Consider the following 16,293-nt stretch of genomic DNA (forward strand, 5'->3'; position numbering starts at 1 on the left):
GCCTGCTGATGGGATTCCCCCTGAGCCCACAGCCAGGTCTAGAAGTGGGTGAGCTGTCCAGTAGCGGAACTGGGGCCCCTCAGGGGTTCACGGTGCATGTGGTGGTTTTGGGAAAAGGCAGAGAGTCATTCAGGGGATCAGACTTGAGGGGACTCACAGGAGGGGTGCAGGGGGCTCACTGAGGATGTGGGAAGCTGAGGTCTTAGGCATTCGGTGAGGGCTCTCTTGCCCGTCCCGCCCCACAGGTCCTGGTCCCGGCTTCTCGCACCCTCATGTCAGCCCCGGCCCCGCCCGGCGGCCCGCGGAGGACAAGGTCAGGATGCGTGTGAAGCCCCAGGGCCTGGTGGTGACTTCCAGTGCCGTGTGCAGCTCTCCTGACTACCTCCGGGAGCCCAAGTACTACCCCGGTGGCCCCCCCACCCCACGGCCCTTGCTTCCCACCCGGCCCCCTGCCAGCCCACCTGACAAGGCCTTCGCCCACACCTTCTCCGAGAACCCACGCCCACCCCCACGCCGGGACCCCAGCACCCGGCGCCCACCAGTCCTTGCCAAGGGGGACGACCCGCTGCCCCCTAGGGCAGCCCGTCCCGTCTCCCAGGCCCGCTGCCCCACTCCTGCGGGAGACAGCAACAGCTCCCGACGTCGCTGGGACAACGGGCGGGTGAACCTGCGTCCGGTGGTGCAGCTGATTGACATCATGAAGGACCTGACCCGGCTCTCCCAGGACCTGCAGCACAGCGGCGTGCACCTGGACTGCGGTGGCCTCAGACTCAGCCGCCCACCTGCCCCACCCCCCGGTGACCTTCAGTACAGCTTCTTCTCCTCACCCAGCCTGGCCAACAGCATCCGTAGCCCTGAGGAGCGGGCTGCCCCTCATGCCAAGTCCGAGAGGCCTAGCCACCCCCTCTATGAGCCGGAGCCCGAGCCTAGGGACAGTCCCCAGCCTGGCCAAGGCCATAGTCCTGGAGCCACAGCTGCAGCCACCGGTCTGCCCCCGGAGCCTGAGCCAGACGGCCCTGATTACTCGGAACTTGCTGACGCCGACATCCTCAGTGAGCTGGCCTCCCTGACTTGCCCTGAGGCCCAGCTGCTGGAGGCCCAGGCCCTTGAGCCACCATCTCCCGAGCCAGAGCCCCAGCTTCTGGACCCCCAGCCCCGCTTCCTGGACCCACAGGCCCTAGAGCCACTTGGGGAAGCTCTGGAGCTGCCACCCCTGCAACCTCTCGCTGATCCTCTGGGGCTGCCAGGCCTGGCTCTACAGGCCCTGGATACCCTGCCTGACTCCCTAGAGTCGCAGCTGCTCGACCCTCAGGCACTTGACCCTCTGCCCAAGTTGCTTGACGTCCCTGGCCGCCGCCTAGAGCCTCAGCAGCCCCTGGGGCCCTGCCCACTGGCCGAGCCCTTGCGCCTGGACTTGTGCTCGCCGCATGGCCCCCACGGGCCTGAGGGTCACCCCAAGTACGCCTTGCGGCGCACTGATAGGCCAAAGATCCTGTGTCGCCGACGGAAAGCTGGACGGGGACGCAAGGCAGATGCCGGACCAGAGGGCCGCCTGCTGCCCCTGCCTATGCCTACGGGGCTGGCGGCCGCTTTGGCCGAGCCCCCGCCACCACCACCACCACCACCTCCTGCCCTGCCGGGCCCAGGCCCAGTCCCAGAACTGGAGCCAGAATCTTCCCAGACTCCAGTGGTCCCCACCCGCAAAGGCAAGTGCCGGGGAGTGCGGCGCATGGTGGTGAAGATGGCCAAGATCCCCGTCTCGCTGGGGCGGCGGAACAAGACCACATACAAGGTGTCATCCTTGAGCAGCAGTCTGAGCGTGGAGGGCAAGGAGCTGGGCCTGCGCGTGTCAGCAGAGCCCACCCCGCTGCTGAAGATGAAGAACAACGGCCGGAACGTGGTGGTGGTCTTCCCACCCGGGGAGATGCCCATTATTCTCAAGCGGAAACGCGGCCGCCCCCCTAAGAACCTGCTGCTGGGTCCTGGCAAGCCCAAGGAGCCAGCAGTGGTAGCGGCTGAAGCGGCAACTGTGGCTGCGGCCGCCATGGCCATGCCAGAGGTGAAGAAACGGCGGCGGCGGAAGCAGAAGCTGGCCTCTCCCCAGCCGTCCTACGCAGCAGACGCCAATGACAGTAAGGCCGAGTACTCCGATGTCCTCGCCAAGCTGGCCTTCCTGAACCGCCAGAGCCAGTGTGCCGGGCGGTGCTCACCCCCCCGCTGCTGGACACCCAGCGAGCCCGAGTCGGTACACCAGGCACCCGACACGCAGAGCATCTCCCACTTCCTGCACCGGGTGCAGGGCTTCCGACGGCGCGGTGGGAAAGCAGGCGGTTTTGGTGGCCGGGGCGGGGGCCACGCAGCCAAGGCAGCCCGATGCTCCTTCAGTGACTTCTTTGAGGGCATTGGCAAGAAAAAGAAAGTGGTGGCGGTGGCGGCTGCTGGTGTTGGGGGTCCCAGCCTCACCGAATTGGGGCACCCGCGCAAACGGGGCCGGGGGGAGGTGGACGCCATGACCGGGAAGCCCAAGCGCAAGAGGCGGTCCCGGAAGAATGGGACTCTGTTCCCAGAGCAGGTGCCTAGCGGCCCCGGCTTTGGGGAGGCAGGCGCTGAGTGGGCCGGGGACAAGGGTGGTGGCTGGGCCCCTCACCACGGGCACCCGGGCGGGCAAGCTGGCCGAAACTGCGGGTTCCAGGGGACCGAGGCCCAGGCCTTTGCCTCCACTGGGCTAGAGAGCGGGGCGTCAGGCCGAGGCAGCTACTATAGCACCGGCGCGCCCGCGGGCCAGACGGAGCTCAGCCAGGAGCGCCAGAACCTCTTCACCGGCTATTTTCGCTCACTGCTGGATTCGGATGACTCCTCCGACCTCTTAGACTTTGCCCTCTCAGCCTCTCGCCCGGAGTCCCGGAAGGCATCGGGCACCTACGCGGGACCCCCCACCAGCACCCTGCCGGCCCAGCGGGGCCTGGCCAGCTTCCCCAGCCGGGGGGCCAAGGCCAGCCCAGTGGCTGTGGGCAGCAGCGGGGCTGGTGCGGACCCCTCCTTCCAGCCTGTCCTGTCCGCTCGCCAGACCTTCCCGCCTGGCCGGGCAGCGAGCTATGGGATAACTCCAGCCACGTCCGACTGCCGGGCGGCCGAGACTTTCCCGAAACTGGCTCCCCCGCCTTCGGCCGTGGCCCGCTCACCTACCACCCACCCGCCCGCCAACACCTACCCACCTCAGTATGGTGGCTACGGGGCCGGACAAAGCGTTTTTGCCCCAGCTAAGCCCTTTACGGGCCAGGACTGTGCTAACAGCAAGGACTGCAGCTTCGCCTATGGCAGTGGCAATAGCCTGCCTGCCTCTCCCAGCAGCGCCCACAGCGCCGGCTACGCCCCACCACCTACCGGTGGCCCCTGCCTGCCACCCAGCAAGGCCTCCTTCTTCAACAGCTCTGAGGCCCCCTTCTCTGGTTCAGCCCCCACACCCCTGCGCTGTGACAGCCGGGCCAGCACCGTCTCCCCCGGTGGCTACATGGTACCCAAGGGCACCACAGCCTCTGCCACCTCCGCTGCCTCTGCCGCCTCCTCCTCCTCCTCCTCCTTCCAGCCCTCGCCTGAAAACTGTCGGCAGTTTGCGGGGGCTTCTCAGTGGCCTTTCCGGCAGGGCTATGGAGGCCTGGACTGGGCCTCGGAGGCCTTCAGTCAGCTCTACAATCCTGGTTTCGACTGCCATGTCAGCGAGCCCAACGTGATCCTGGACATCTCCAACTACACGCCGCAGAAGGTGAAGCAGCAGACAGCTGTGTCCGAGACCTTCTCCGAGTCATCCTCTGACAGCACCCAGTTCAATCAGCCGGTCGGCGGCGGTTTTCGGCGCGCCAACAGCGAGGCCTCAAGCAGTGAGGGCCAGTCAAGCCTGTCCAGCCTGGAGAAACTGATGATGGACTGGAACGAGGCATCCTCTGCCCCCGGCTACAACTGGAACCAGAGCGTCCTCTTCCAGAGCAGCTCCAAGCCGGGCCGTGGACGGAGGAAGAAGGTGGACCTGTTCGAGGCCTCACATCTGGGCTTCGCATCATCCGCCTCGGCCACTGCCTCAGGCTACCCATCCAAACGAAGCACCGGGCCCCGGCAGCCGCGGGGTGGACGGGGTGGTGGGGCCTGCTCAGCTAAGAAGGAGCGGGGCGGTGCAGCAGCCAAAGCCAAGTTCATCCCCAAGCCACAGCCAGTCAACCCCCTGTTCCAGGACAGCCCAGACCTTGGCCTGGACTACTACAGTGGGGACAGCAGCATGTCACCACTGCCCTCCCAGTCGAGGGCCTTCGGTGTGGGTGAGCGAGACCCTTGTGACTTCATGGGACCCTACTCCATGAACCCGTCCACTCCTTCCGATGGCACTTTCGGCCAAGGCTTCCACTGCGACTCGCCTAGCCTGGGTGCTCCCGAGCTAGATGGCAAGCATTTCCCACCTCTGGCCCACCCGCCCACGGTGTTTGATGCCGGTTTGCAGAAGGCGTACTCACCCACCTGCTCACCCACTCTGGGCTTCAAGGAGGAGCTGCGGCCACCACCCACAAAGCTGGCCACCTGTGAGCCCCTCAAGCATGGGCTCCAGGGGGCCAGCCTGGGCCACGCAGCTGCAGCCCAGGCCCACCTCAGCTGCCGGGACCTGCCACTGGGCCAGCCCCACTACGACTCCCCCAGCTGCAAGGGCACAGCTTACTGGTACCCGCCGGGCTCGGCAGCCCGCAGCCCACCCTACGAAGGGAAGGTGGGTACGGGGCTGCTGGCTGACTTCCTGGGCAGGACGGAGGCCGCGTGCCTCAGTGCCCCACACCTGGCTAGCCCGCCAGCCACTCCCAAGGCCGACAAGGAGCCGCTGGAGATGGCCCGGCCGCCTGGCCCACCCCGTGGCCCTGCTGCCGCCGCCGCTGGCTATGGCTGCCCACTCCTTAGTGACTTGACCCTGTCCCCTGTGCCGAGGGACTCGCTGCTGCCCCTGCAGGATACCGCCTACAGGTATCCAGGCTTTATGCCACAGGCGCATCCCGGCCTGGGTGGGGGCCCCAAGAGCGGCTTCCTGGGGCCCATGGCGGAACCTCACCCTGAGGACACATTCACCGTCACCTCCCTGTAGTGCCAACTGAAGTGCCGACTGGACCTCGAGGTTTTGTTCCTGGGTGAGTCTGGGGGTCTGGGTGGAGCAGGCGGGGAGGCCTGGCAGGGGGTGGGGTGGAGGATGAGGACATTAGAGTTAAGGCAAAAGGAAGAGATACAGTGATAAGCAGGAAGGGTTTAAGGACAAGATCAGGGACCTTAATAAGTCCTTAATAGGAAGTTGGGATTCAGGAAGGAGTCCAAGATTAGACGTTGGGGACAGCCTTCAGGAAAAGACGGGAGCACCTAGGTAGGGAACCCAGCCCGAGGCTCGAACATTCAGTTACTAAAGTGGTCTGAGAACCCTTAGATTGAATGGGGCCATCAGGTTTGGGTCATCAAATGTTTATTTCCCTTGTCCATGCTAGGTCTGGGGCAGGCACTGCCCGAATCCCAGGAAACACTCACCACTTGAACTCTTGCATTTACATGACCCTGTGTGAGATGAGTGAAGGGTGAAGCAGGGTGGGTAATTTAACTGCCAGGGCCCAACCGAGGTACCGACCTGGCCAGGCTTGCTTGTTTCTCTAGGAGCTTCATTTAGTTCAAGATGCAGTCTGGCAAGGGCCAGGATGAGGGTGTGGTCACTACATCTTGGTCACACTCTGCAAGGGCTTTACACAATGGCCTAAAATATCCCCCCGAGTTTCTCGAGGTACACCCAAAGATTATTTTTCAATACCTTTGACCTGAGATAAGCTCAGAGTGGTCAGAGGCACAAAAGGGGGAAATGCCTCCAAAGTGGTAAAAAGGGACAGGGTCAGAAGAATCACTTTCTCGAAGCACAACCTGCTCCAGAAATAACAGCCACCACTGGCCCATCAGATCCCACTATTTGGACAGCAGACATGTCACAAAATTGCCTCGGATATAGTGGGTGCTGAGTGGGTGGTGGGGAAGTGGGCTGAGGGCCTGTCTGAGCCCCTCATCCTCCACCTCTGTTGTCACTGCAGCCTCCTGGGAGTGTCTCTTCCTGGAGAAGGAATAGCAGGGCTCCTGGAAAGTCCCATCCCTGCTCTGGGGAGGTCATTCAAGGCCAGGGTGACTCAGGGTCCTGAAGTCATGTCAGTGGAAACTTGTTATCCCCTTTCTGCCTGACCCCAGGTCCCTTGGTGGCTGAAGGTGGCAAAGGGCAGCATGTGGGAATCAGGAGGCCTGAGGAAACACCATTCCCCAATTGGCCGTCAGCGCATACATGTCCTTGACCATGCTTTTACTCCCCCCAGCTCTGGGCCTCTGTTTCCCCATCTGTTCAAGAAGTTTGACTTTGATAATCTCTTAGGTTTTGCAATTCTGCGTGGCATAGACAGTGGACCAAACTTTTTTTTTTTTTGGCAGCATATTTTCCTCCTAATGAAGCCAGGCCAAGATTAAAATGGCCTTCCATTCCCCATGCGTCTCACTGCAAGCAGCAGAGCTGCAGATCTGAAGCAGGCCAGGGAGAAGCTGCTTAGGGTTTAAAATGTCAAACTCTTGATCCTTCTCACTGGAGGGGAGATGTCTCCCGGATAATCCAGAAATGTGAAATAATCCAAAAACCGTTCCTCCTGGGCTCTGGATGGGAAAGTAAACGAGTGTGGGGGCTGGGTGTTTGAGCAGGTCACAGCTCAGTGAGATACATAATGGAACCATCCAGTGAGGCCTGAACACAGGAGGAACTGGGATGCCATCCAGCCCCACATTCTGGCCACGCTCTCCACTCAGAGCTGGGAGCTGAGAGCACTGTCCTCGGACCAATGCATTCGGTTGTTCTGGAGACATCTGTCCAGCACCTACGATGAACCAGGCATTGGGGGGCACCACAGTGAACACCACAGATGAGGTCCTGGCCCTTAGGGGGCTTCCAGTTTAGAGAGAGATGGTGTATAGAATGACGCGGGGCATTTGGTAGCACTTAGCGTAGGAAGGGCTGCGAAAGAGGAAAAGCTAGGAGGTTATGGGAGCCTGCAGCAGGCTGACCTGATCCAGAAGCTGATCCCTGAAGGCTGAAGGGGCATCAGCTAGATAGGGAGTGGGAAGAGCATTCTGGGCATGGGGAACGGCAGTGGGGAAAGCCCTGGGGCAGGAAGGAGGTCAACCTTGAGGCATTGATAAGAGAAGACAGTAACACTGAGTGAGCGGGTGAGGTGGTCAGGGCCTTGGAAGGAGTTTGAAGTATATTCCAAGACCAGTGGGGAGCCATTGAAGAGTTATCAGCTAGAAGGCTCCCACCCCAGGCACACACACACCGCAGAGCAAGTGTTGGAGGGAGATCTGCTCATTTGCCAATGGGCAGTGAGCATTCTGACATGGGACACCAGAGAAGCAGTGGTTTGGCTTAGCCCCACCTTATGAGCCCCTCAATGTCCATCCCAGTTCCAGGTGTAGGGGAGACAAAGCAGACATGGTTCCTGCCCTTGGAGCTCAGCATCTACCTTAGGAACCTAAGATGCAACCTGAAAACACCTAGTGGCAAGCAGCAGGTGCCTAGAGGCAGGGGGTGGGTGTTAGGATCAGAGGTCCTCTTTCAGACCTTCTGGTGAGAAAAGGGACACATGTCTGTGCTGGACCCTTCATGCCACACTGCCCCACTGACCCTTCACAGCAGGCTAGGAAAGGGTCGTGCCCTGCCCCTGCCACATTAGAGATTTGAGGAGGCAGGTGCAGCTATGAACCTTGCCCAGGGGATCCACAATTAGTAAATGGTAGAGTCAGGATTGAAACCCAATACTGCCCACCTCCTGCCCAAGAACCTGGGTATCCCACCATACTACTCCCTCTGTACCTCGCACAACTGATTCCCCATCTGCAAAATGACAAGTTGGTTGGACACTCCCTACCATTGTTGCTGGGTCTGATGTTTTACACAGATCTTGAGGTTCTGTGGAAGAAGACGCATTTGAGCTCCACCTTGAACAATAGGCAAGATTTGGACGGACAGAGACTTGGCGGGGGAGGGGAGACATTCCAGGCAGAGGGAACTGTGGGCAAGGGGAGGGTCACACCCCTCTGTGAATTAGAAGAGGAAAGCTCAGGTGCTCACTTCAGCAGCACATATACTAGAAGAGGAATGCTCAGGAGAGTCAGACTGAGGACTAGGGGACCCCCTTGGTCTGAGTGCTGAGCCGCCAGACCAGAGAAGGAAGGGGTAGAAGATGGGGAGCGCTTGGGCCCTCATGGCTGAAGATCAGCCCTACCAGACCCTGGGGCTGGGTATGCAGTCAGGAAGTGCCCTCCAAGGCGCTCAGGAATCTCTAGTCCCCCTCTCCTTCCCATTCCCTCCCAGGCATGGACCTGAGGCCAAGAGAAATGTCACAGGTCCTCCAAGGTTATACCAGCCTGGGGCCTGACCGGAGCAGGAAGCAGTTTCCAAGGCCACCAGCCAACCAGGGTCAGCAGGCATGCCCGGACCTGGGCCAGGCCCCAGCTGCTCTGGGCTTTGTTTCTCTGTGTCTTGAAACCTCAAGAGGTCACTTGATCTTGCCTCTGGCTCTGAGCAAGAAGCCCTCACGTCAGGGGTCAGCCATCCCTGCCCGGCCTCTTGTGGGCTTCTCTTCACACTCTCTGAGGCTGTCCTCCCTCCCATCCTATTTCTTGCCTCTCCCACGGCCATTTTCAGGCCAGGCCATCTTGTGCTGAGCCCTCATTTCCTGGAAATGTAATATCTTTGTGAACATGCCCTCTCACGCTCCTCCTCTCCCGTCTCCCCACATCCCCGTGCACCCGGAAGAGCCCAAGGGAGTGAGGCCCTGAGACTGGAAGGTGGTGGCGAGGAGCATGCCTGGAGGCACAGAGCAGCCTCTGTGCAGAGCCTGGTTCCATCTCTTACCAGTTATGTGACCTGGTGAGTCACATCACCTTGCTGTGTCTCTTGTGAGAACTAATGAGATTACCCATGAAGCCCTTAGCCCCGTCCCTGGCCCCCAGTAAGCATGTAGTCATCTGTTGGTAAATGGGTGGACAGCAGCCTCCCACCAACTAAATTCTGTCACTCAGTCTGTGTGACACACACACCTCTGACCTTTCCCTCCTTGCTCAGGACTCTATAGTCAGCCTCCCTTTACCTGCTACCCCTATTGCCTCCTAGGCAGGACTTTATGTCCCGTGTGGGTTTGGGTCCTTTGGTGGGAGGCTGTGAAACTCCACCTAGTTTTTGGCCTTAGCAACTGAGCAGGCTCTTCCCTGGGGGCCCAGAGACAAGGTAAGTCACAGGCCCCACCCCAAGGGACCTGAAGCCTAATGGGCAATAGGACCCAAGCTTCTAAATGACCCTGGTCAGCTAGAAACCTTTCCCATGCAGTTCTTCACACCAATCCCCTCTCAGCGCAGGTCACCTGAAAAAGATTGCTTTATGACTTTGTCATAAGTCATGGCTTTTTCTCCCAGGAGATTTGACATCTTTGTCATAACTTTTGCTGCCATGGTGCCCTCTGTGCGAGGGAGCAAGGAGAAATAGGTTAATTCTGTGTTCATCGCACATGAACTAGCCACCTGCCCTGGGCCAGGATACCACTGAACAAGACCAACAGGGTCCTGCCCTCATGGAGTTTACAGCCTATAAACAGGTGTTTATTCAAAGTCTCCATGTAGGCGTCATTCTCCAGAGCAGGGACTGAACTAGTCTCCCTGGAAATCCCAGGGACCGCCTCTTGAACCATGAGCAAGGCAGGCAGCAGGAACTTCCTGGAGCCAGAAAATGGGTCTTGAAGGGCACTTGGGTGGCTCAGTTGGTTAAGCGTCTGACTCTCGATCTCAGCTCCAGTCTTGATCTCAGGATCATGAGTTTAAGACCCGTCCGTGGTGGAACCCACTTTACAAAAAGAAAATGGGTCTTGAATAAGTCAAAGGCTTCCGAAGCTGTAGCCCTGGGTCGGTGCAACTGATGGCTGCCATGACTCTGCCTCGACACCCGCCCCCAACCCCAGACTGTTCCCTTCGTTGTGTCCACCATAGTGCTTGTTCTTCAGCATTTCTGAATATGTGGTGTCGGGACCCCCCCCCCCCAAATATTTACTGGATGAATTGGTTCAAACCCCTTTGGTCCTGTGACTCCATTGCTTACTATCTGTGGATTTCATACTTCTCCCTGTCCCTGTTCCCGCGCCCCCCCACACACACATACCAGTCTCCTTGTCTACAGCTGCTGGCCTGGTATCCCAGGTATTCAGGTCCTTTTTTGCCCTAACGTCTTTCTCACACACCCTTGCTTTCCAGCCCCAGAATGTGGATTTAGGAGGGAGTGCCCTATACCTTTTCTCTAGCTGTCCCTGGTCTGGGCTGCCCTTTCCTGCCCACCATCCATCGCCCACCTGTCAGTTCCTATCTTTCATTCAGCCGTCACCTCCTCCAAGAAGCGTTCCAGGATCCTTCCCAGGCCCACTTAATCTCCAGCGCTTTATGCATCCATGACAACCCTTCCTGAGAATGTCCTCACCACATCATCGGCCCCTTTAGGCTGGTTGCTCATTGCTGTGCACGCTCCCTGTCTTCCCCGTGTCTCATCATGCCTGGGACATTGTTTTTTGCCTTGAGTCAAAGACATGCATGTAGACTAGAGAGAATTGAGAGCAGAAAGGGCAAGCACTGGGGAGTGGGTATGAGACCATTCCTGTCACTCTCACTGTCCTCAGATATGCTCCTAAAATGGGGCTGGGGAGGGGCATATAAATAAACCAATTCAGACTCTTCGGGCTAACTAGGATTTTGGAGTTCTCCAAGTACAACCCCACCCAGTTTACAGACAGGGTGGGGGAACTCGCCCAAAGACACAGCCACCCTGGCAGGAAGCATAAAATGATAGAGCCAGAAAGGGCCCTTGGTGATCACTCAGTGTCAACAGCCCATGGCCAGGGCCTGTCTTTACAGAGGCCTCTCTGATCAGGAAGGCAGAGAGTGTGAGTGTTGGGTGTAGAGCCTCCTAGGACTTGTAAGCAGTGTGCAGCTCTGCAAGGTGGGAGATCCGCACAAGCTTGGTGGGTGACCATGGCTGTGAACTCTGTCTGGTCCCATTAGCATCCCCTGCTATGCCCAGCAGTGGAGAAGGTGGGGAAAGATTCTAAAGGAGGGAATGACTGCCAGACCTAGAGTTTAAGGAGTACCTCTGGTCACTGGTAGACACAGATTTTGAAAACATTCCCTGGAGTGGGGAGGAGAGCCAGACCCACGCCCTACAGTCCGTACATCCTCCCAGAGGGTGTCTCCCATCTGTCATGTGTGGTCTGAGCCCCAGAAGCAGTTTCCTCCCCACATTTGAGGGGCCTACAGACCTAACTGGATCAGCCTTTGGGCAGCTGTGGTTTGCCCCTGACCCCTTTGGGGCCCGAATATGCTCCCCATTACCTGTTCAGCCCCCAATTTTATATAGAAACTGAAGCCCAGAGAGGGAAAGGACTTGCACGGCAAATCCAACTTTCCTGCATTCTCTTTGCCTTCTGCTCCACTGCCTTGTTTGACGTTAAGACCCCCTTCTGGAGGGCAGAGACCAGAAGGTGGAGGTTAGACCTCAGCTCCTGGCCTGGCAGTTGGTGGGTGTGAATACATGTCTGCTGGTCCCTTAAATGAATGCATGAATGTGCTCCTTTTGAGGGGGAGAGCAGCTCTCTGAGGACAGCCTGATTTATATATGATCTGCAGCACTGTGGATCCCCGCTCAGCTATCCCTTGATGCTCCCGGTGCCAGCCCCTACTGACAGGCAGAGACCAGTTAATGCCTTGGCACCTCAGACGGTAAAACTGCTGGAGCGCAAGGACTCAGTGGAATGTGCTTCTGCAGTTGTTCATTATAGAGGCACTAAAAGGTTAAGTTTCAGGAACAATGGCCGGTGTCCTGGGGCCCCGGGCTCATGCTGGCATTGGGGATGTGGAGGTACCACACACAGGTCTCTGCCCTGGAGGAGCAGGGAAGGGAATGACAAGTGTACCAGTAGCTATGGTAACAGGGTGGTCTAAGGAGGCGTCCTGGAGGTGTGCAAGACCTGAGCTGGACCTCACCACGCTGATCGGACTTAGACCGGTCATTGCTCTGGCATTCAGTCAGCACACACTCTTGACCCTGGCGTGTGCTGGGCACCATGCTAGGCAGTGAGTTGAAGAGCCATAGTTCCTCCTGCCAAGGCTGGGTTAGGTGCCCCCTCTGTGCTCCCTGAGGCCCCCCCCCCCAGGGCTCCCCTTGGCACAGTCCCCGTCTCCCTACATTGTAATTGCCTGCTGTGGGGTCTGCTTTGCTTCCCTCTCTGCCCCTCGAGGGCAGAGGGCAGGGGCCAGATCCTCTCTTCTGCTTTGTCCTCAGTGCCCAGCACGGGGCCGCCTGGCACCCCAGCACTAGCTCTGTTTTAGGGAGTTAAACCCAGAGAGGTCAAGGGTTCTGCAGAGCTGCAGCATCCTCCCTTCTCCCAGCTCGGGAACCTCTGGTTCTGATTCTCCCCAGGCCCCGTCCCCACCATCCCCCAGATTCTGGCCCAGTCCTGAAAGGTAGGGAGGGCAGAGGGAGGAGGAAGGTGAGACTGGGAGGGCTGAGCAGAGGGTGAGAAAGCCTCCCTGCTGCCTGGCCGCCGGCACCGCGGGAATGGTTCTGGCAGGAGCTGCCTGCTGGGCTGAGATCACCATGGAGACCTGGCTTGGAGAGGGTCACTGGCAGTGGCTAAGGGCCGGAGGGGGCGGGGGCGACAGGGATTTGTGCAGAGGCTCCCAGCCTGCCCCGGGGCCCTTAGGGGGAGCAGGGAAGGCTGGGGTTTGGTACAGTCCACTTGCTGAGTGGTTTGGGGCAGCCAGTCTTGAATCTCCTCCTCACTTGTCACCCCAGCACGCTATACCTGCCACCCCAATAAAGGTTCCTTATCTTGGCAGCTGTTCTTCAACTGCAGTAAAGCTGCCCTACAGATAGATGCCTCCAGCACATCCCCCCCCAGCTGAACGCCTTCCCCCAGATACAGTAGTCCTGTGCCCTAATGATACCCGGCTTATGGCTACAGCTGTTCCTGTTTATCACCCTAACTGGAGAACTGACATCCATCCCAACAGCACCCCCTACCCCAAGAACTGCTTTTCTGCCATTTGCCCTGGTTATAATACAGCTGCACCCTAACAGGGGCACTTCTTCCCCCTCCCCTACAGCTAATCCTTCATCCTCCCTCACCGCCCCCCCCCCGCCCAAGAGACCTGACAGCTTAACAGAGCTGCACCTCCCACCCTTCCCCTCCCAGACTCTGCTTGCCACCTGGGCTGATAGACCAGGATGGGGGCTTCCCCTACCTCTCGGGAGCCCACCTGGTTCCCCTGGCCCTGGGGGGAGTCCTGGCAAGTCCAGCCTCAGGACAAAAGTCTTCCCCAGGGCTGACTGCCCAGCAGACAGCAGCCGAGGCTGAGCAGAATTTAAATGTGGCCCTGTTGGGAAGGGAAGCCAAGAAAGGACAAGAGAGGAAAGGCTTTCTGTGGTCGCCTGCTTCCTGCAGGGCTGGGGGAGGGAGGGTGTTCTGTGAAGGGGTCTGAGAAGGCAGTTTTAGCACTTCCCACCCCATAATTCTGGTGGGATGGTCGCTCACCAAGTGTGGGGACAGGAATTTCAGGGCTCTTCAAGGGGGCCAGAACCCTGAAAGGGCCAGGCTCCTGACTGCAGGTCTTGAGGATAACCGGGCATCTTCCCAGCAGCCTCAGCAAAGCCTTGGGTTCTGGATGGGGAAGTCTGAAGAAAGGGTACATCAGACCTCTGGTGTCTGGTGATTATAGGGATGGGACCTTAGAAGTTCCCCAGCCTCAGGAGGTGGCAGGGGTGCAGCCAAACATAGATAGTATTGCACAGGGCAATTTCTTTATTCAGACAGACTTTCTGGTCACCTTGCCTCTGTAAGGAACAGAATGGCGTTGGAGGGGACTGGGAAGGGGCTGGAATTAGAAGAAAGGAAAATGCACAGGTGTGCAGTTCTTGCCTCTGCTGTACTCAAGCCCTGTGTTCCCCACTGTGTCATTCCTCACCAGAGCCTAGCTTGGAGGAATTACTAAATTCATTGTTGCATGAGGAAACTGAGACTTGGGGCACCTAGCTGGCAAATAGGAAAATAAGGCCCCAGGAAAATAATGATGTATAATCAGTATCTTTTTTTTTTCATGTTTCATGTGCCAGGCTTCATCCACCCCTAAGCCACTGAATCCTCCAAACAAACCTATGGGATAGTTGGGTTATCCCCTTTTTACAGATGAGTAAACTGAGGCTCACAGAGATTCACTGACTTGTCCAGCGTCCTAGAGCTATCCAGGGGTGCTAGCATTTGAACTCAGCTGTGTCTGACTCAGAGCCCAAGTTTTTGTAAAGACTTTATTTATTCATGAGAAACACAGAGAGGCAGAGAGACATAGGCAGAGGGAGAAGCAGGCTCTGCACAGGGACCCTCATGTAGGACTTGATTCCAGGACTCTGGGATCACCACCTGAGCCAAAGGCAGATGTTCAACCACTGAGCCACCCAGGTGTCCCAAGAGCCCAAGTTCTTAACAAATTGTGCCACCTGGGACCCCGACTCCTCTCCCAGAGCCTCCTTTACCTACCCCCTGAGGCTGGCCTTGGATACAAACCTATTTTACAGATGGGGAAACTGAGTTCAGAGAAGGCCAGAAACAGTCCATTGTCTCACGAGGGGCTGTTTGGAGTCTTCAGGAAGAAGGAACAATGTGGTTAGCTTCTCCCAGAATCCTGGTAGGAACAGGGTTGGGGTCCTGCTCCATTCTTAGAGCTCCATGTCTGCTTACCACTGACTTCTGGCTCTTCTTTTGTGTTTCTTTGCAGCTTTCAGAAAACCAACGCCAAGACCCCTCCCAGCGTCCACATTGTCCTCTGGCAGGAGCGCCTGCCCCTCTGCCTCCCACCCTACCCCACCTGTACCCCCTTGCACTACCATCTCCCCCCACCCCTCCCCGCCCATCTCCTCCACGCAGAAGCCGAAGGTGAGCCCTTTCTGCACAAAACCAGCAATTGTAAATACTTTTTAAAAATGTACAAAACTTAAAAACAAAACACAGTTTTAGAAAAAGACAAAAAAAAAAAAGAGAGAGAGAGAGCGAGCGTGTGCAAGAGGTTGCGAGCGGGGCCCCGAGGTGTCCAGAGCCCCTGCAAGTATGCACTGAGAAATTTATCTACAGGTCGTTTGACAAAAATGAACAATATCCTATTTATTGTATATACTGTTTTATTATAAATCGTGGATTGTATATTGCATTCTGTAAACCTGCTGTGGTCCCGTGGTGTGCAAATTCGCATGGTGGGGGGGAGGGAGAAGAACCTCTTGCGGGAGCTTTTTTTTTTTTTCTTTCTTTCTTATTTTTCACTCTTTTGGGTTTTCTCTTCTGTTGTTGTTGTTGTTTTCTGTTTTGGCAGGACACACCCAAAGATCCAAGTTTGTATTAAAAAGAAATGAAAAAAAGCAAAAAAAAAAAAAAAAAAATCACCTTGTGTCTTGTGAAAGGGGGTGAGTGAGGGTGGATGGAATGGAAGACACCTGGCTGGGTTTTGTCACCAGACACTGGTTCCCCAGAGTTGAAATACCTTCATATGTTCCCTCCCTCTGAGTTCGCCCTTCTGCCTGAGATCTGAGTCTGCTTGGCATCTGGGAACCGCCCCCCCACACCCAACTCCCAGATTACAGTGCAGGCCCTGCCACTGGGATTGCCAACCTGCTCCCTAGGGCTTCGAGGCCCCTGGTCCACGCATTATGTCCCAGATCCAGGGATTCTGCTTCCTAGGTCCTTGGTTTTGGTCCTGGGTCTCACCTCTTGTGTCCCATGCTCCAGGACCCCACAAGTGCAGGGAGGGATGCTTGCCTCTAGGACCCATGTTTTCCCCTCAAAGTTTCTTCTCCCTCTGGGATCCCCAGTATGAGTTAGGTCTTGAGGCCCTCTGCTCTGGACCCCCATTCCATCCTAGATCCCAAGTCTCTTGACTCCAGCCCCTTCATTGTACTATGTCACCCCAGCCTTTGGGCCTTACAATTCTACTGTGGTTCAGAGACACCTGTCTTTGCAGCTCTCCTGCTGTCCCAAGCCCAAGAACCCTTGTGGGATGCCCCCTTTCCCACAAGGACTAAAGTACCCCCCTGTTTGTGTATCTCCCATTCACCATGGATCCTGGATCTCTGTCTCCAGGCTCCCCATTTTGCATCACTACACCTGACACACCTGCATCTGCCTGTGC

At 57.6% G+C, this 16,293-nt stretch overlaps 1 protein-coding gene across 4 annotated transcripts in view; it reads left to right on the forward strand.

Annotated features, from left to right (window-relative positions):
* AHDC1 (AT-hook DNA binding motif containing 1) overlaps positions 1–15,177 on the forward strand; it is a 36,838-nt gene extending 21,661 nt beyond the window's left edge. For all 4 annotated transcript variants that reach the window (XM_077898916.1, XM_077898918.1, XM_077898915.1 and 1 more), the window contains exons 6-7: positions 246–5,159; positions 14,893–15,177. In XM_077898916.1, coding sequence (XP_077755042.1) covers positions 320–5,116 — 4,797 coding nt within the window. In that variant the 5' untranslated portion in view covers positions 246–319 and the 3' untranslated portion in view covers positions 5,117–5,159; positions 14,893–15,177. The remainder of the gene's footprint in view (positions 1–245; positions 5,160–14,892) is intronic.
* Positions 15,178–16,293: the final 1,116 nt, after the last annotated feature.

Source organism: Canis aureus, chromosome 5 (genome assembly GCF_053574225.1).
Source record: "Canis aureus isolate CA01 chromosome 5, VMU_Caureus_v.1.0, whole genome shotgun sequence".
Classification (NCBI taxonomy): domain Eukaryota; kingdom Metazoa; phylum Chordata; class Mammalia; order Carnivora; family Canidae; genus Canis; species Canis aureus.